Source organism: Micromys minutus, assembly GCF_963924665.1.
Source record: "Micromys minutus genome assembly, chromosome: 23".
NCBI lineage: Eukaryota > Metazoa > Chordata > Mammalia > Rodentia > Muridae > Micromys > Micromys minutus.
Window position 1 is genome coordinate 14832625 of NC_137958.1, and position 21872 is coordinate 14854496.

General features: G+C 35.0%; 1 protein-coding gene across 3 annotated transcripts in view; it reads right to left on the minus strand.

Moving 5' to 3' along the window:
- The window catches only part of MAGI2 (membrane associated guanylate kinase, WW and PDZ domain containing 2), a gene marked incomplete at both ends in the record, with an annotated part of 1373853 nt that overhangs the window by 908850 nt on the left and 443131 nt on the right, over positions 1 to 21872 (minus strand). For all 3 annotated transcript variants that reach the window (XM_080936244.1, XM_080936243.1, XM_080936245.1), the window contains one exon: positions 18519 to 18635. In XM_080936244.1, coding sequence (XP_080792370.1) covers positions 18519 to 18635 — 117 coding nt within the window. The remainder of the gene's footprint in view (positions 1 to 18518; positions 18636 to 21872) is intronic.

Below are 21872 nucleotides of genomic sequence, written 5' to 3' on the forward strand. Positions count from 1 at the left end.
TTAGATCTAGGTAGAAAATCACACTGCATAGATAATAACAGAAAGGAAAAGTGAAGTGGACTGGTGCCCTGGGCAAAGAATGGACCAGCAGTGGACGAAATGACAGGAAGAATAGAAGGTGGATGCTCTGTAGATGTAGTAATATGAGTAAATAAAGGCTCTATGTTCATTTCCAGTCAGGAGCAGAATAAGCATAATTGGGTATCTGATTGGACATTCCTCTTGCAGAAAAAGCATGTCAAGATATTTTATTTCATTGACTGCACATCTTGATTCATTACACTGATAAAAATTACATTGTTTAATAGTAGCAGTCCTGTTGTTACTGCATCTCTCCTGTAAATAGAAACAATGTTTACCCCCAAAGATTTGGTTGTTAGATGAATTGCGTTATGCAAGTCAAAGATTAACCACCTGCCAGATTTTTATTGCAGAAATATTTTGAGTTGTAATTACCCATGATGTCTTGTACACTAGGAGGAGACATGTATGGTTCTCAAGGGAAGAGCTCTGAGTTACTTGGCTGATGCTGAAAGAATGCCATAAGACATTTTATTTTGCATGGCTGAAGAAAGATTGGATTTGCACAATGTAGCTAGGAAGAAAGAAGAGAAGTTCTACGCACAGGCTTTTCACAGAGGTATCTATGGATGTGAGACTGTTTCCAATAGCCCAGATTGAGAATACTTGTAAGAAAAAAACTAATAGGGAATATGTCCTCTCCCTTTTCCACATTCCCTCAGCAGTAGGATCACCTCCTCCACTGTATCCTAGAGCCCAAATCTATACAAAATAATTTGCCTATAAAAAATATCTGTCCTTATGCTTTCAATACTCTTTGGGGGGTAGAGCTACTGCTATAGTTGGTTGAGGTCTCATATGAGATTAGTTGTGTAGTATTATTTAAGCCCACAAATTGTCTCTAAAATTACACTAATTGAAAAAGAAGCCATGATGTGTGTCACCTGATGTTGGCTCTCTTGTTCTGCTTCATACTCTATCATGCATTCTCATACAATTAGATATCATTTATTCATTTCACCAAACACAAGTACACACACACACTGCTATGTCTTCTACTGTCTGTCAATTGAATAAATGTCCAATTAAGACTTCAGAACAAGTGGATTTTATCAGCAGCTACTCAGTTAATGCTGTAAAATTTAACATTGAGTCACTAAAGCTAACTTTAACTTTGAAAGACTATAAAATATTTCCATTCATTCTGCTGTTCCCCAGGGTTTCTCTCCTGTCTCCCCTCCCAATATGCAACCTCATGGGGTGGGAGGTAGGGGGACCCTCTAAAATGTACCAGAGACCTAGGAGGTAAGAGACTTTCAGGACTCAAAGGGAGGGAGGGACCTTTGATGAAATGTCCAAAAGCTGGGAAAGTGAACTTGTAGAATTCCCTTTTAGTAGAAAGAAAGACAGGACATCATGTGGAGGGATGGGGTTGCCATTACACAGTCAAAAGCTCTGAACCTAAATTGTTTCTTTCTAAAAGAACTTCAGGGACAAAAACAGAAGAGACTGAGGGAAAGGAGGTCCACTGACTGGCCCAACTTGGGATCCATCTCAAGAGACGGCCCCAAGGCCTGAAACTATTACTGATGCTATTACAGACTAGGAGACTAGTATGGCTGTTCTCTGAGAGGTTCAACAAGCACTTGACTGATACAGATGCAGATACTTACACCAACCAATGGACTAAAGTCATGGACTCCTCTAGTTAAACTAGAGAAAAGCTGGAAGAAGCTGAAGAGGAGGGTGACCCCATAAGAAGACCAGCAATCTCAGTTAACCTGGACCCCCAAGATCTCTCAGACACTGAGCCACCAATCAGGCAGCACACAGGAGTTAGTCTGAGGACCCCAACACATATACAGCAGCGAACTGCCTGGTTTGGCCTCAGTGAGAGAAGATGCACCTAACCATAGAGAGACTTGAGGTTCTAGGCAATGAAGAGTCCTTGCAGGGTAGGGGGATTGGGGTTTGGGGACATCATCTTGGAGGCAGAGGGGAGGAATGGGATAAGGAACTGTCATAGGGTTAACTGGCAGGGGGATAATGACTAGACTAGGTAGCAAGCTCAAAGTTCTATGGGTAATAATTTTTTAATTTCAGTACTTGAAATTTCACGAATAATCTCCAAGCTATGAGACACTTTTTTTAAAAAAAATGTGTTTCATAATTTGCCCTTTAGCTTTGCTTCTCAGTTGTGACAATTATACCTTTTTGAGGATATTTGCCAAATCATGAAAATAATTTCTCATGTCATAACTCAGAAAGTACCATGGATGTCTAGTTGTCAAGATCCATGGATGTTACAATGTTCATAGTAGCTCCCACCACAAAAATATTTGCTGGTCCTAAAACCACATGCTCTGCACACATGGCATAATTCTATGTCGTAAGAATATTTACATGTTATTATATATGTTATATTTAATATATAACTACATAATAAAATAATATAAACATTGTATATCATAATGATATAATATAATTATTATAACACAATAATTGGTGTTTGTATGTTTTGTTTGTCTATGATTTATTGTAAAGGAATAAAGTATCTCTATCAAGTTTTTATCTAGTAAGTGCATATTTCTAGTTCAACTAGCAGCAAGGTGATGTTCTATACTCACCCCCAGGGACCCAAAGACAATTCATCATTTTTAAAAGCAAGTTAGCTTTCTTATCATCACTCAGAAAGGCTTCTATAATGAGAGAAAAATTCACAGAATTTTCAATTAGTGTCAACAAATTGAAATTAAGGCCATTTCAATAGGAGAGGAGTAATGGTAGGTACTAGAAACCTAGGCTGCTACCCCAAGGATAATGTGAACATGGATCTTAGAGGAGAATGTACTAACACTAATTTGTTAAACTAGCACAATTTCCAATGACATTCAAAGTATTTATTCCTGTACCCATAGATAAGTCAGCTCTCATTACTTACAAAGAAACCTTCTTAAAACAGAGGCCATTATAGGAAATCACAACCAGTTCAAATACAAAGAACAATAGATTGTAGGATTCCCAGCCCTAGTGGATGGATCTATAACTTAACCCCCTTTCTAAGGCTCATGGAACATCATAAAAGATGAAATGGAAAATGTTTAAGTCCTGGAGAACCAGAAACTCTGTTATGAGATTGTATAACCTAAAAGTAACAGAGAAGCTTTATCTATAATATAATAAATGAACAATATGGCTACCTATATAAATCCTGAAGAAGTTTATCACCAACAGATATGCTAATATGGAAGAACGAAGTTTCATAGGCCCATCACTGAAAATGAGCTATAAGCCACCAACAAATACTGAGAGAGGGAGACAGTTTCTTCTGAGAATGGGACTCTAATTGGTTTATCAATACCAAGCAGTCAGCCCTGAAATCACATATATTCAAGTAATATTAAATGGACTAGGACTTGGTTGTATTCATATATGCCTCCCATATATATATATGTGTGTGTGTGTGTGTGTGTGTGCACATTTGTGCATGTGTGTGTAAGATAATAGCAAAAGAAAAGAGGTCATGATTTAGATATTTACACAGAGAACAAAGAAGTACATAGAGGAACTTGGAAAGAAAAGTGACAAATATATAATTACATTTCTATTAAGATTAAAAAGTATAAGTAATTTAAAAATAATCAGGCTAATGTGTCTCTTAGAATTAAAAAATATAGAAACTACAAATAAAATGGACATAGTGTTCTTAATTAATACTATTTCCTCAGTTTCATCCATTTTTCTATAAATCATTTAACTTCATTTTTCTGGCTGAAAACAATTATCTGTGTAATTGGTCTACATTTTATTTGAATCTCTTTTCTCATTGGATGCTTATGTTGGTTCTAAAATTTCAGAAGTATGAATATGACTATAGTAAACATTGATGATACACATTTATCTCTAACATGCCAACATTCAGTCCTTTAAATAGAACACCTAATCATGGTATGTCTTAAGGCTTTTTGGTTTAATTTTGACTTAGGAGTAATTTCTGTACTGACCTCCAAAGAGGCTAAACTGGTTCATGTTTTCACTCCCATGGTGTGAGATCCTGTTTTCTCCACATCCTCCCCTGTATATGCTGCTAACTGTTTTGTTAAATGACCGATTCTCTATGTGCAATGGAATGAGATCTTAGTGTAGTTTTGACTTACACTTGTCTGATGGTGCTATACTGTGGCTGAACTTTTTAGCCTTACTCTGATTTAAATCTAAAGAGCTTCCTCTATTATGTTATTTGGTCATCCTTCTACACAAGATTTTATATGCTGAAAAGTATAAAAATGCCACGCTCAGAATCCTCTCAGCTTTTTCAAGGCCATGTACCATCATTGGTCTGTCGGTTGGTCTGTCTGTCTGCCTGCTTGTTTTAAGTTACTACCCAATTACTTGTAGCATAGAAACTCTACCCCTAGTCTCAGGTCATTGACTAGCTCCTAGGAATACTTACCAGGTCTCAGAATGTTTTTAGGGCCTTATCACTTATTCATCTAAACTCACTTTCTAGGGTTGATTTAAAACTTGCCTTTAGGCTAAGGTAGTTTGGCTTGGACTGTAGATTTTATAGTGCTATTTTTAAAACAACAACAAAAATGAACTAAATTTGAACTTCTATTATATGAGCTATATTCACAATAATAGGAATGCATGGAAATTACAGAACGAAAAACCAAGAAGAGACACATTAAAAACAATAGACACCCAAGCTTTAGAGACTATGGCGATCGTAGCTCTTAATTACTCTCCAGAACTTGAGAATAAGACCTGATTGTTAAAGACAGTTAATACTTAAGTTGCACAATATGATGAAACCAAGATTCATTCGTGCAGACTAACTTCGATAGTGCTAGAATATGCAATGTAAACTATAAGAGGAGGAAAGTAATCATGACTCATGCTGTGACTTTTTTATAGTTCAACAATGGAAAGACATGCCAAATGGAACAATAGTGGCATAAACATCATGGTGATAATCAGCCATGTTCTGATTAGAATTAAGGTCCACAAGATGAAGCTAATATATTGCACCATTACCAGCCCAAGAACCTGCAAACAAATATGTCAGAGACCTTATGGGAGAACCTACTACTGTTGAGCTGCACATAGTGTTAATCCAGTTCCTAAGTGATTATCATACTGATAAATCAATCCATCAATGTTTATCTGAGAAATTTCTACTGTAGATGATAATTTACATAAACAATTGCCCCAGAATAAAATAAGTGATATTGGCATGCACAGCCCTTCAGGGAATATGTATAGCAGATGTCCTTTTTCAGAGCTTGGGGACCATTGCAAAAGATGGGGAAAAAAGAGTCAAAGAGCCAGAGGCAACAGTTGATTGTAAGGAAATAGTGCCTTCAGGACACAGTAACAGGACATACACATTCACAGTGGTTATGACCTCATGCATGAAATCTAGGCACACTCAAGCCAGAACAAATCTCAGTGTGAAAATGGACATGGAATTCCACCCCTAGCTATGGAGTTATTGGCAAATGTTAGCTGGTTGGAAAAGAAGAATTATTTTTCTTTAGTAAGAGTTGATCTCTTGCTAAGTGGATTATGGTGCAGAGGAAGATCATACATCCAAGAATATTTGGGTAGCACAAATTGGCTTGGAACTGTTTAAAAAGAAATAAAACACAGAGCTGGGTAGGTAGGGATTGGGGGCAAATCTATGAAGAGTTGGGGACTGAATAGGATTAAATTATATTGAAAAAGCTTGAAATTCTCAAATAGATAAAAATATGAAAACGAAATAAATAAATAAAAATTTGCATGACTTGAGGTAGAGGAAGGAATATGTTTAGAAAACTCACTCTGAGTTTAAAATATCTGTTTTTTTTTCTTCTGTCTGTGAATTTTAGCAGAGTTTAAGCTTCAGTCTGTAACATGAATATATATCATCCATTTTCACCATTGTTGAATGTTCTATTATCTTATATTTTTATAGATATAGCCACATATAAACACATATTAATATGTCCCTCACATTTAATTGTTGTAAATGACTGAAATGGAACTATTGAAAAATTATTTAAAGATGCGACTAGAAAGTTTATACAAGAGTAATATTGTATGAACTCTGAACAGGTCAACTAGAAGTTATATGATCTGTGGCTACAAACATAACCTGACTTACTCCAATTTTAGAAGATTCCTGGGCTACAAAGCTACATAGTCAATACAGCTGCAGGCTCACTGGAAATATGCAGGAATCGGCCAATAAGCACATCTGTTAAGAATTATCTTGCTCTGTATTTTCTACCAAATTCCCACAGACGAGGCATGGAAACACTTGTCCTAGTCTGAGTGCTTTGTTCAGAAATTCTGGAGGCTTCGGATTTATATGTTTAATCTCTATACCTTCAGGCAAATTGTAAGACATCTATAGCACAGATGTGTAATAGAAGAGTTGACACAAGTTTATAAACAATGATCCTATGGCTCAGTTAAACTCACCAGAATCTATCTTTATTGCTTTATACCTCAACCAACTATGGCAGTCTAGTCATTATTGTTAAGCAAACATAAAGTAACTTTGATTGTCTTAATAATCATTCCCTAAGTTCTGAGGGCAGCCTCAGCGATGATAGATGGCAAATATTTTATCTTCCTTTGTTGTAAATATTCTATTTGCTCAGATCTAAAATTAGAATAATGATAGTTAGCTTACCATGATTTGAATTAAACCCTAGAGAGTGTTAAGATATTCATTCATATCCCAAATACCCTGTCACACATTTCTAGTTGCTCTCAGTGCTAGCAGAACTAAATAAAAATAATTATACTATATAAAAGTTTAGATGTTATAATCTCTATAAATTTAACAAGCTATTAAGTACATTAATGACAATTTAAAATAACAACCACAATTTTACGACTGATGAATCTGGAAGACATGTTTTTAATGAGGATTACCATATTCATAAAGAGAATAACACCAAGTCTAGGAGATAAGTGAAATTGTGGGTCTTTGTTTGTTTGTTCATTTGCTTCTACTAAGGTAGTGGTCTTAGTAGGTGCTTTTTCCCCTAGATTACTATTATATCAAAGTTCTGACTTAAATATAGGTTTTAAAATGTAAGTAACCATGTATCACTTGTATGTGTATTTAAATAAGTCTTTCCAAAGACATATAGCATAACTCACTAATGAACTTTGAGACACCAAAATGATTCTGGGACCCACAGACAAGTCCCAAGATTGGCCTCTCATCATAGATATTATTCCACTTGGTACTAAGAGCATCTTATTCCCTCCCAAATATAATTAATTTTTGGTAGTACTTCAAATAATATATTCAATTCCTCAACTTTAATTAAGATTCCTTTTCTTGCTCCAGATTTAAATGATGTTGCAAATGCATTTTTGTCAATTGATTTCTCATGCGAGAAATATAATTATGGACTAAGTTTTGTGAGTGTCACATTCATATTTTTAAATAATAAAGTTGTGAATAAAAATGAACAAAGACTCCAAAGTAAATTAAGAATGTCTCCTTTTATAAGTAGAGCAGGACAATTCCAGAATTCATGGGTACTGCTCATGTTTTCTAAATTTCTAAAGACCAAATCTATTATTTCTCTAATAGCCATTAACTAGAACAATATAATCATCGGGAGACTCAGCATAAACAGAACGTTGAAAAGCCTTAACAAAGACTCTGTGCCTGACAATTATTTATATTATAAGATTTTAACTATAGAGTTCTAAAACAGGGTATGTAAAAATTAGTCTCCAATGGTATAATAAAATTTAGGCACATCTCTGTCACCATATGTCTAAGGAATTGTTAAAAAGAAACACACACTTCAAGGTCATATTTAAGTTTAGAAGAGAAACTATCAGATATGTAATATCTTCACCAGAACCATAAGAGTCTATTCTACCTGTAATTAATAGCTAAGAGGCACTGTAGGTAATTGCAGCCATATTGGAAATATGTCAATCTCAGGCTCAGGTTTTAGAATCTTAGCTGCAAGCCTCAAAGGCAGCTGTTTTGTTAGTAGGGGTTGATTTTTCTTGGTAGCTATGTATTGTGGCTAGCACTCTTAAAGAATAATCCCCAGTCTCCACTTTCTCTTGCTAGTCTAGTAATTCTCTGAACAATCAATTTCCTAATTCTTTTCCTCATTAAAATGTGGGGCACTGTTTTATTTTCTAGACTAAACGTTGGGTGACACTGCAAAGGTTGTTTTTATTTTCTCAGAAGATGGAAAGAGATGAGAGACATACCCAAGCTGTGCCAATACATGGCTTGAGCTGAGCCAATAGTGCTTCTTTCCCTGTGTTACCCATCTCTCTAGCAAACCTTGAAACTTCTAGCCCCAACACAGTCTAATCTTCTCAGGCAACTGATTCAATCTAGTTTCTCTTAGCTTCTGCTTAAATTGCTCTCTTTGGCCTCCTGCTAACTTTGGAAATATATTCTAATCTTATAGCTCTTTTTCAATCTCTGGCTCATTTCTTCTGTCTTTACCTGTGTCTAGTTTGTCTTCTCTGTGACCCATCTTTGTAAAACTGTCCTGGAAAAAACTGCTACACACACCACACCACCACCTTATTTCTTGATACTCTTAAGTAGCCGCTCTTCCCTGTGTGTTCTCATGAAAGCATATCCTATCTCCTCCTACAACTTACACTTTCAAATCTTTCTCTGATCTATCACTTTGTCTGTCCCTCAGACATCACTTTCAAACACGGCTCCTTCCTTTTACAAACTAATTTTACCATCATTGTTGGGGATTAAAAGTGTGTACTAGTCCATTCAGATCAAACTGTAATCCAGATCATATCTGCATTCTGGCCAGATCAATTAGACCTAGAACATCTTTGGATGTGATGCCTTGTCAAAGAAGCCATGTTGCTAGGTTAAAATTTCTCTACTTGACACATTATTTATTATGGTTTGCTTTATGGAATAAACAAAAAAATTAAAAGGAAATAAAATTTGGTGAAAGTTAAGCTCAGCTCCAGACTCACTGACTTCTCAGAGATATAGGATGCTTATTAGACCCTGGATTATCGCTGTGCATATAGAACTGAAATTTTTAAGTCAAACTTGGTATATTAACCCAGAAATGGGGGTAAGGAAACATAAGCTAGGAGGTAAAATATTTTGATGGGATATGTGTTTCTAATAAAAGGAACAAGTAATTTGATCCTTTGGCCAAGAGGGCTAGGGGAATTGTTTAGGTCTGATAATAAGCTACAGGGGACAGCTGCCTGTGCAAAGGTGGCCACACTAACATTCAGAGTGATTATTTTCTACAAAAGAGGAGGCATTTCAGGAACTCTGTGCAAATGTCCCAATTGCTTCTGTTTTGCTGTCCATTAAACAAGAATGAGAAAAGCTATGCCACTGTTGAATAATATCTATTCACCTTGACGTGATCTGACAGTGAACAGTATTGCTGAGGTCAATGGAGAGCAGCCATTCAAACAGGTACAATACATAATCCCTGAAGAGTGTACTTCTAGTTCACATTATAATATACTTTTTGGGGAAGAATAATCAGTATTGATAGGTATCTTACTAGTGTTCTGTGTTTTAGAGCCTTTCAGTATTTGGTTCAACCATCAGAGAAATTCGATCTACGAGTAAAGATGCAACATGTTACACCAGAGGACTCTTGGTAAGAGACAGAGGATGCTTGAATTCCTACTCATGTGTTTACTGTGTGATTTAGCTGGCTCACTGGCTCTCCAGGAATAAGCTTGCTAGTTTGAAAAGTAAAAGTGATAGATATTTTCCTAAATAAAACTACTCAAATTGCTTGTGCATAGGTGTTTTTTATGTTAATTTCTCTCCTTCTTTTCATCTTCTATCACTCCTAACATGATGAACAAAAGAAACACTTTTATGAAATTTTAATGTGATTAACTAGGAAGCTGCATCATACCTATTTATGAAGTTTTACATTATTATAATTTTATGCAAGAATTTAAAGTATTAAATTTGATAGAGTGCAGTTATTATAGGCAAAGTTCATAAAGTTAAAAAAGCATTTAGATAATAAAGATTTCTTTATATATTTATTCCTTATATCAATACAGAAATGCAGTACATATCAATTAAAATGTTTATTTTCCCATTAATATTTTATACTTTAGTATTTCTGACAATGACATTTATAAAGAGAAAACAATTCAGAACTTGATTGATTAATTGCTAATTAGTAGGGTTGTGTCAAGATTGAAAACCCTGACTTGTGTTCAGTTCAGGTCATGAATTCTACAATTTCTACAGCTATACATATTTAATTAGATGCATAGTTTATAATCACTGTGAGCCAATTAGATGAGAGCAATTGCATTTCTACCAAAAATGGGAAAGGACAAAGGTACACAGATTAGATTTGTGTTCTGCTTTTGTCTTGTCTTTGGAGGAAGAGTTATCACTAATGTGTGGAACAGCACTCACAGCTACGCGCACTCCCAAGGAACTTGTGCAGATGCTGCTGACTTTCTTGGGTACAAAGGGACTTCTTAGAAAACTTGTCTTTATATAGGTAAACTGAGTCAGTAATTGACTGAATCAGAACTGGGAAGTACTCCAGTTCTCCATTCTGAGGTGCCTAAGAAGTTAGGGTTCTTGTGAATTGAATCATCAATCTTACCTTAAGATTAACTCCTAATTATCCCATGTGAGAAACCCCACAGACTCTCCAAAGTTCTTAATTTACACTGTCAAATTTTGACTTCACTAAGTAAGCATTAATTTAGTCCCCCACTAACTCTAAGCACAGGCATTCAGTCACATAAGTGACATTTATGAAAGTTGGACATTAGAAGACATTATATTTCATGTTAAACATCACAAGCATAGCAATCATATTTTCATAACAATATACCTCATGGTCCAGAGATCTTTATGCCACATTTCAATTCATTACACATTCAAAAGGGGAGAGTAATTTAAAATACCTTTGTATTTCTCATTATGTTTATTTTCTTATCCATTTACTGAGACTGGCCCAAATTTCCGTTTCATGAATAGTGAAGGTAAATTTCAAGGAACATCAGAGTTATGATGGTATCTCTAACTTGACATTCATAGAAAAATTTGAAAGTACATGCATCACTGGTTTGTATCCAGTTAATTTAAACCTCACTCTTCATTTCTCCCTGAAGTCTCTGCTGCATTTGATAGACCTTCAACTTCCATAAGCTGTTTATACCTGCTTGATATCAAGGGCATCCCATCCTCAGAATAATTTAGTCAATTGGAAGAACTGATTTGAATAATGATAAGGAAAGCCAGAAGAATCCAAACAACTACATAGTTTTAGATGGATCAAGAAGAAACATTTTGCTTCATTTGAGTTCATCACTTGTTTTCTGCCAGGCACAAAGGCAAAGTAAGGTTCATGGGTAGCTAGTAGCAGAACCTCCACAGTTCATGGTCCTGGTTCTGATATGAGTTTTTACCCTTAGTTCCATGATAAGAAATAAGTAGAGGCAAGGGTTACTGCTCCTTGCTATACACTTGCAATACTAACTTGCTATGTACAGACAACTCTTGACTACAGTACTTGCTAGTAGCTATAACTAGTAGCCCTTTCATATTCACCATTTTGTTCAGGCATTTTTTTTCTTACAACTTTATTAGTGGAATTTTGGTGCATGCTATCAAACCTCTGAATGAATTAAGTACGGACAAAAATATATTCATATAAGGTTATGCCAAAATGCCTTTAAAAATCTGTACATGTATCCCTCTTTTTTAAAAATAAAGTTTTAAGAGAAAAAAACAGATACATATATAGATTTTTAAAGGCATTTGGCATAAAACTATATGAATATATTTTGTCAGTACTTGATGTTTTTAAAGGTTTGATAGTATGCGTTGAAATCTTACTAGTTACAATGAGCATAAAGTACATGTAAAACAAAACATAACATGGAAATTATTAATAACTCAAGAGCTAAAAATATAGCCTTGTGGCAATATTTTTTGATATTTAAAAATCATTATTTTTAATCTATACACACCAAGAAAACTTTGACTCTTTCCATGTTACGTTTTGTTTTACATGTACTTTGGCTATTTCCGTGTTCAGACATTTTTGAAGGAGATGCTATTAACCCTGTCATAGTCCAAAGTCTTCAAGTCTTGTCTGTCTACTATTTTCTTTCAACCACTTACATAATCTCCCCATACCTTGGATTCAATTCATTGACACTGAAATCTAGATTGGTCTGATGTAATAGTCTTAATTAAAAAAATACAGAGATATAAATAAGACATGTTGACCTTATGTTCCAGCACACAGGGTTAAGAGATTGAAACATTCATGGTGTATGTCATTGACTCCTCAAAAGGGAAGTTATCCTTTATTCACAGTGATCATCAATGTCCTACAAGCTCTAGAGAAGTGTCTTTTTCTCTTACAAAGAGTATAAAGGAAGACCACATAAAAGAGTCACATCGCAGAAAGGGAACGAAAACTAATGTCAATGGGGTAAATGGAATTTTAAGTGCTTGGCTTCAGTGAGATGATACTCAGTGTTTATTGCTTTGCTTCTGTGCTGAATGCTCTCCTTTACTTTCCCATTGAAGCTTTGTGGTTTTAAATGGACAAGTCAATGTAATCACTTCTAATTTTTCTTGATTTCATATGATGGGTAAGAAATTGAATCTAATAATCAAGTTAAGGATTTAATTTAATAATTAATTTCTGACACAGAGAATATATCCAGCAACCAAATCGATACATTTCACTCTAACCAAGAAAACATATTTGTTTTGTTCAATGACTAGAAGAAAATATTTATGGAATTGTTTAATAAGACTGTTTCCTCTAACTAAAATAATAAATATCCCCTTCATGGTGGCAGAAAAAAAGACTCATTAAACTCAGAAAAGTAGTGCAACTTATAAAGCTCAGGATGTACCTGAAGTATACAAGATCCATACTCCTCTGTCTAAAATTATGTAAGCAGTGACAATTGCTGGGAAGGAGAGATGATCCAACTGGTCTAATTGGTCTAGCAGCAGGGATTCAACTTCAACGTCAGTTAGTCATTATCCACTAGATTATTTTTCCAGTGACACCGCTGTCTTTGAGTAAACCTGGCTCCGGTAAGTAACTCCAATAAACTCACTCATTCCCGAAGAGTTTGGATGGAATCATGTGTTTAGTGTGTTACCTTTATCTATCTCCTCACAGATCCCCAGGAAATGTCACACAAATATGTTTATGTATCTGACCTGTGACTGAGTTTTTATGTTCTCAGAAAGAGAGATTCAGTCTAATCCACCATTCTGTAAAATCATATGTTTACGTAACACATCAGTCAGGTGTCCATCTCAGTGAAGACAATGAATGGATGCTAGCAGGATCTGCTCCTGCTCAGGACCCTTTGAATTTCTCCTTTATCACCAAGATCTCCAGGACAAACTATATCCGCAAGAAATAGATTTGTGCATGTTTCCTGATTTCTTTCCCTTGGGATTCAGATGCTAATGGCCACATTTATTTAGTAATAATGCTCATTTTTAACACTTAGTGCCAAATATAATTAGTTTATTTTTAAAAATCAAATTTATTTTTCAAATAATAAAAAACTGGCAAGTTTATCTGAAATAATTGTGAAGGGATATGATTCACACTCTAAAAGCAACTTCAAATCAGATTTTCTAAATGTATGAGTCTTATTTGAGAAAATAAGAATAAAGTTTTAAGAGGTTTATAATAAACATTAGTTGAAGTACAGTTGGGTTAAAATTCAGTGGAACTAGATAACTCCACCTCTATGGTTGTAAGTCTAAACTTAACTTACCACAATTACCCAGTTACTGAAAGATCTGCTGAGAACTTTATTATATTCTTTATCATTTTCAACTAAATAAAATTTCTTTTCCTGAAAAAGAGTGGTTTGTCTGTTTGGGAATTTAATTTTTAGGTTGTTATTTCTCTCCATCTGACTTTATGTATAAAAATGCTTCTTTATAAAGAATACCAGCAGTAAAGAAAATTCTAGACCTACGGAAAGTTTCACCTTATCCAGGAACACGTAATTGTGCAATGATAAATTACAAGGTACGAGTAACTCTTGACTATGGTACAAACAGCAGTATGTAAGTATAGAAGTATAACCAGTAGGGTTTTCTATAATTATTATTAATCACCATTTGTCCAGGTGTGTTGGAAGGAAACACTGATGTAAATTTCTACTTCTAAAGTGTACACATGAAACTGAAGTGTAAAAATATGTCTTGCATTACAAGAAGGTGTGCTTCATTGAGTACAGCAGAAATCTCTGATCCTGTTTCACAGTTTCCATGTTTTCATGAACAGCGAGCCATACCCTAACAACTCCTTTCTCCTGTCATTATACATGAGCTCACAGTCAGCAAGGGAAGTGCTGCTTCACTGTATAACTGTTACTTTGGTGTGCTGGTAATTACTCTTAACAGATCATTTTTCACAATATTTATATAGCCTGTATCTGCTCAGTGGAAGGCAATTTGTCATAAGCATCAAAACATCAAAATGTGCACTAAACTCTTACGATTATATCCTTGACAATTCTTCTTAGTTAGGCTTAGCTTTACAAACTTAAACCACTGAAATATGTGGGAGTATTATTGTGATTTATGCCGTGGTCATACCTTCCTTCCTTAAAGGTGATTTCTTTTGTATCACAAGTCTATATATTTAATCATATTTAGATTTATGTAATAGTTTTTTATGTTACCTGTATTGATTTGTTTTTTTTTTACTTAGTATACATTAATATTTCACACTTCAAATATATTTAAAATATTTACCATTAACACCATCTCAACTTTCAACAGTGTTATCTTAAGAGTGAGAGAGAGACAGACAGAGACAGAGACAGGGATAGTCTCAAATATTTCCCAGTTCATTTTGCAGCTTTAAACATTGTTCAGTGAAACCATTTCCACGTCATGTGGTTTGATAGGGAAAAGAATGGGAGACATGCCTATGTGTATGCTTCCATTATCTCTTTTAATCATTATCTGTCCTTAATAAACACAGAGAGGAGAACAGGAACATTATGAATAAATTGAAGTGATTATTCTTTATCTTCTTTAAGAATCATAGTGAAATTAAGCAGTTGGTTGATTAGTCTCAAAATTAAATATATACAATCTTATGCTCAGTAGAATATCAGAACCAAATAAACTCTATTTTCTCTATACATCAAGAAATGTTTAGCACCATTATTTAGCACTTATTACTCCTATTTCCATATAGCCCTTTGAGTCTACGCTGTCCCAGGGGTAATAATTGCTGTTATAACTTTGTAATTTTAAGATGCTGTTATAGGATGACTCTGTCTGCCTTATAGCGAGTGATGCTAGTTTAGAGCTTCTAAAGCCATGTTTTATATACCACCAGGGTAACTGGAATTCGATGCAATGAATGTTCTAGACTCTTACATCCTTCATCTCCATACATTCTCCCTGGTTACTTTTTATCACAGGCAAAGGTACAACAGGGTTATCTCTTCACTCTTCACTCATTTGTACTTCAGTTCAATCACGTAGAGACTTAATATTGGAACGCTTTGTTTATGGTCTCCATGTCAAGACAGTTATCTTTCGTCTTCAGTAGTCAGGGTTCCTTAAACACATATTTTCCTCTATTAGTTTTATACTCAGTAACAAGGAACACTTAAAGTCTTTCATGTATAAAATATGAGACTGTTTTAGGCTCTACACAAAATATGGAACCAGTTGATGGAGACCTCTCCTTTATGATTAGATCTGAACAAAGAGAAAATTGATGGCACTAGAGAAGAAGTTTATGGCCGTTTGTGCCTTCACACACTGTATGCAAAACAATCATGCCTTCAACATCTAAGTCAAAAGACCATAGGCAGCCCTTGACCCTGCAAACCAACTAAAGGATTTTTATGTTATTTATAGGTAAAACCCAGTAGAGACCATGACTTACTTCCCTTCATTAGCTCAGAATGTGGCCATAGCCTGAGGCTATGCATATAGAGAGTTCAACTGTTTATAACTGGAGTTGAGGAAAAGTGTGCACCTGAGATGGGGTTGTGTGGACACAAAACACTGGGACTCTTACACACATGCTAAGCACCAAGGAAGGTGAGCTTTAGGGTTTGGTTCTCTGTTTCTTCTAGTTTCAGTTGTTGGGGCCATCCATGGAGGAAGCAAAGTTACTGAGTATAAATCTACTTTGTCAAGAAAAATACTAAGTCATCTCACGTGATCAAACTAATAAGGCTCTTGCTTCTATGCACATAACAACAGCCCATTTTCAGTGCCACTGATCTATTAAACAAGAGGTGACAATATTCAGATGTATATGTGTATGTAGGTATGTATGTATGTATGTATGTATGTATAAGAACAAGGATGTGATTCTTAGCAGCATGTTTTCCATTTACTATAGTGAGTTCATTCAAATAAGGAGACTACATCGATCCAGATGAATGTATACAAAATGAGATTCCATAATAAATGCCAACTTGCATACATTTGCAAGTCTCCAAACAATGTTAGGATTTTCCACACTACTGGCACATTTTACTGCATACTCTTTGAAAAACATCTAAGTACTTCATTAAAAAAATCTTAATTAGTGAAGGAGACAGACTGTCCAGGGCTAGATCCTCAGTGTGAAACCACTTTTTTAATAGTACAAACCAGAATCAACTTCATATCAGATATTTTTTCACTATTATGTCAAATTAAAAGCACCATTAACACGTGGTATTATTTGAATTGGCTATTAGGAGTGGTGGCTGCAAAATCAAAGAGAGATTGTTTCTTGATAATGTTCAGATTCCTTCTAATTATCTCCTTTATGGACATTACTCAAGGATCTCTAATTGAATTCATGACCTTGAACTACAATCACACTCTTGAAGCTCTCTAGGTTTATTCATAAATCCTGCTATTTTACCCTTACATTTATTTCTCTTTCACAGTCTCTCCTCAGAACTTAAAAAAAAAAAAAAAAAGGTAATTTGCTAATGCAAAATTCCTCCTATTATCATGATATTTAATTGGGATTTTCTTATTTATGCCACTGTCTTAGCAAGGACAACATGCATTCCTGATGTCAGCCTCTTACCTATTTCCTACAGCTATTAACACAACAAAGCGCCTGGCCTCTTTCTTTAGTATTTCAGGTCAGGTCTTCCTTCTTTCTTGTCACAAAAGATAAATTCACCTCGATGCACTGACAGCATCAAGGCCTCGAGAGTTCGTCCACCCGTTACCTTATAAGCAGTCCAGTCACTTTAATCCATCTTCTGCCCATCACTCGAACGTCAAACTCAAGTGTAAGAGTGTGCTTTTCTCAGCATGAAGTTTCAAAGCAAGAGTTCGGAGACTATTCACAAACACACACCGAATACAAATCATTTTGACCAACATGTGTCAATTACCAAGTGTTTTTGCTTAGTGTTAGATGATAAAAATATTATGGCATTGTCTTGATGATTATTAAAATCCAACTGACACTGACAAGATAGCACACATCCCCAAATATATGTTGAATTAAAAACCCCAAGGTTTCTGGTCTACCTTCACATTATCATGGGTTTTAATATAAGTTTCCATTTATATCACTTTCAGAAATGCTGGTGATTGAACCAGGTGGAATCTATTTTGTCTTATTTAATTTATTCTGATCAAAGTTTTGTCTAATTTTAAGGGTACCAGAGCTCAACTTTTCAGTTTATCCACCATTAGGACATAACTAAACAAAATTCAACACACACAACACCAACAGATCAGAATTTCTAGAGACTATGGATAGCTTTTCAAAGTCAAAATATTTCACTTGAAAAAAGGAGGATTTTGATGTACATAGTGCATCTAGGATTTGAATCAGAATTCAATGTCCTAATCGAAACACAGGAGAGGGACTCAGAAGTTTTTTTGTACATTGTCAGTTTACCCACTCTTCTTCTTTAAAGGAATTTCTAGAGGCTGCATATAAAGGTCTAAGCCAGTATTTATCACCATTACTCCTAAGAGAGCAATAGAACATGTTATATTTGTATTCCATTCTCTCTCTCTCTCTCTCTCTCTCTCTCTCTCTCTCTCTCTCTCTCTCTCTCTCTCTCTCTCTTCTCTCTCTCTCTTTAATTTGAGGGACTTTTTGTTGCAAAGTCTACAATGTAAATTCCGATAATAATTGTTTTAATCAAGGAATTTGTAGTTTCCTGTCTCCAGTGTGGGGTTCTGCCTCAGTCACAATTCAAGGATTAATGAAGGGGTTTGGCCTGGAATCAATATTATCAATATTAATGTCAATACTGTAATATATATATCTTAAAATCATAAATTCTGTATGAACTTATACATCACAAAACCATAGTTAAAAGCATTTGCTTTTGTAGTTCATATTTCAAATCCGATTCCAAGTCCAACTGTCTATAAAACAATATGTGACAGCCTTCTTCAATGGAATGGTAAGTAAATAGCTGAAGATTTATCTTATCACAGAAAGAAAAAATGTTGGCTATGTACTCACATGGCACTGTGCGGAGGTAGAGGTTGTCACGGATGATTTGCTGTAGTTCATGGTCAACAGAACCCTTCTGAAATCTTAGGTTGAGGTAGTGACGAAGATCCTTATCAACAATTCCTCCTAAAATAATAAAATTTTCTTCATAAAATATTTGGAAAATATAATAAGGATATAACTTGACTTATGTTTGATACATTAATAAGTTATATAAAAGAAGAATAATGTCAAGTCCCTACTTTGATGTCTAAAGCATTTATTACTGATAAGAATCTTCTAGGCATATAACTAGTAATATATATGTATCTCTATTTCTGATTTAGTTGTAGTTTTTATTATGGTAGGATATTGTTCACCACTGAATTAGCACTGAACTATTTAAAATGTCTCATTCTGGGCTAAAAGGCTATTTCTTTTTTTTTTTTTTTTTTCCATTGCTTTCACCTAAACCCTGGTAATCACCATTCTAATTCTGCTTCAGTGGATCTGATTGATCCAGGGATCCCATGCAAAGAAGATATACTTTTCTGTTACACTGATATTTACTCAGCATAAAATCTGAGTTTGATTGTTTTGGGTTATTTAAAGTTCCTGTGGAAATGAAGTGAGATAAAAAAGGTACAAGAAAAATGAGTGCATAAATATTGATGATTTTCTTTCCTCTATGAAATAAATCAAAGTGATTTTCTGTTATGTAACATATGTGTAGTTGTATTAGTAAAGTTTGAACCACTTTTCTTCTTTCACCACCAAATAATTTAAATATGTTTGCTGTTTTAATTTAATTAAAAAATGGGGCTATGGCTTTAGAAAGCCAATGGTGCAGGTCTATTGAATATTAAGTTTAATGATAACTTTATTAAATTGTGAATATTTATTTTAAGATGCTTTTTGGTTTCCAATTGAAAGAAAACAATTAGAAAGCAAAATACTGAAAGCTCAAAAGTCATTTGAGGTGGGCACTGTTCTCATAAAGGACCCAGGTTGGTCCTCAGTGCCCACATGGCATCCCACAACTACTTTCACATGTTACTTCACACATGTAGGTCACATGAATTCATGCAGAAGCACACACATATGTACAAATAATAAATGAGTTTTAAAGAACAAAATACCTACAGAATGTATACAATAATACTGTTAATTCTTCTTTTCAAGTAACGCAAGGGAAGTGTGATGGCTGTTCTTAGTTGTCAACTTGACTACACCTGTTATTTACTAAAACACCAGTGGCTGGAGTGTACCACTGAGGGTGAATTTCTTAACTGAATCAATTGACTTGGGAAGACCCACCTTCAATGGAGTGTACCTTCTTATGGCAACATATAAAAAGAACATGGAAGACAAGAACCTCTTGATTTGCTTCACTGATATTAAAGACTTCTTTGGGATTCAGAGCTATACTAAAAATCAGATGACACATCATGTCTTCTGGAATGAATAAATACAGGCTTTTACATTTTTCTGTTGGAAGACACCCATCATTGAACTAGCTGCACCACATCCCATAAACCCACTGTCTGTCTCTCTCTCTCTCTCTCATCTATCTATCTATCTATCTATCTATCTATCTATCTATCTATCTATCTATCTATTATCTATCATCTATCTATCTATCTATCTATCTATCTATCTATCTATCTATGTATCATCTATCTATCTATCTCTATGGCTGGTTTTGTGTCAACTTGGCAGAATAAGGAGCCTCAGTTGAGGAAATGAGATCTAGCTGTAAGGTATTTTATCAATTAGTGATCAATGGGGGAGGACCCAGCTCATGGCAGTTTATTGCATCCCTGAGCTGACAGCACTAGCTTCAGTAAGAAATCAGGCTGAGCAAACCATAAGGAGCAAGGCACTAAACGACATCCATCCATGGCTTCTGCATCAGCTCCTGTCTCCAAGTTCCTTCCTACCTTGCTTGAGTTTCTGTCCTGACTTCCTTTGTTGATGAACAGTAATGTGGAAGTATAAGCTAACTAAACCCTTTTCTCCCAAACTTGCTTTTTGGTTATGGTGTTTCATTGCAGCAATAGAAACCCCAACCAAGGATATATATATTTGTATGTATAAATTTGTGTATAAATAAATTATGCATATTATATATAAAATGGCATGTATTTACTCTATTAGTTTCCATTCTTTAAAGAACCATGAATATTATATGATGCAAAAAAATTACAGTTAAATCTAATGGGAAACTACTAGACTCCAAATATATTCTCTACCAATCCATTCATGTCTCAGATTATACAAATACTTGTACCAGGTTTGCCACATGAAATAGCATGATGTAGGGATTTAGTTATGTAACACAAACACTTTCCTCACACAATTTTTAGAGTATTTATTTACATTCATTTAAAATTTTCTGAACATTTCAAAATGTGTCACTTTAGTTGCTCCCTGTATGTGGGTCAACTCATATTAACATTCTACTGGAAACAATTTTAACTGATTTAACAATCAAAATTTATACTCCCAAATAATGGTTCTTGTGCATTTGAGGATGCAGCCTCTTAATCTATTGTTCTAGGCAAGTCAATGTGAAATAGAAAATAAAGGAGATGCTGTTTGTTGGGTGCACACAAATATTTCATTTAGCGTCAATATCCACATAATTTTCTAAATACAAAACTATCCTTTCAGCCAGTGTTGAGCAGTCGAATATCAAACCAATAAAGACCCAGTATTGGCATTTTTTATCCTGGTTTGGTTTCTGTTCTGAGATAAATATTATGACCAAAAGAACTTGGGGAATAAAGAAGAGACTTGCATTTTCAGCTTCCATGCTCCTGTATCAGGAAAGCCAAGGCAGGAATATGAAGGTGGGGACAGAAACAAAAACCAAGGGACAATAGTGATTTTTGGCTTACTTCTCAGGCTTGCTTAGCAACTTTTCTCATACATCCCATGCTGATCTACCTAGGGATGGTAATGCTCACATTGGGTTGGGCCCTTGTCATCAGCTAATAATATAGCAACTGTCATATAAACTCACCCATAGACACTCTGATAAAGGAGTTTGTTTAATTGAGGTTCCCTTTTCCAAGATGCCTGGTTTGTTTCAGGTTGATCCACACTAACCAACACGGTCATCAAATATGCTATGTCCATGTGTCTTAAACTCACTGGCAGCCATGATGTGGTACTTTGGGAATTGTGAGACGCTCCTTTTCTGCCTTGTGTTTGTCATCCTCCCATCAGCCGAACCTGTCTCACCTCTGATAAGTCATCACAGCTACCTCGAAAGCATTGTGCCTGTCACTGGTTTTGGCTGTTGTTTCTGCCTGATGATCAGTCTGTAGGTCTTTCCTTAACTGAACCCTCTTTTTTTCTCTCTCTATCATTTTGCTTCAT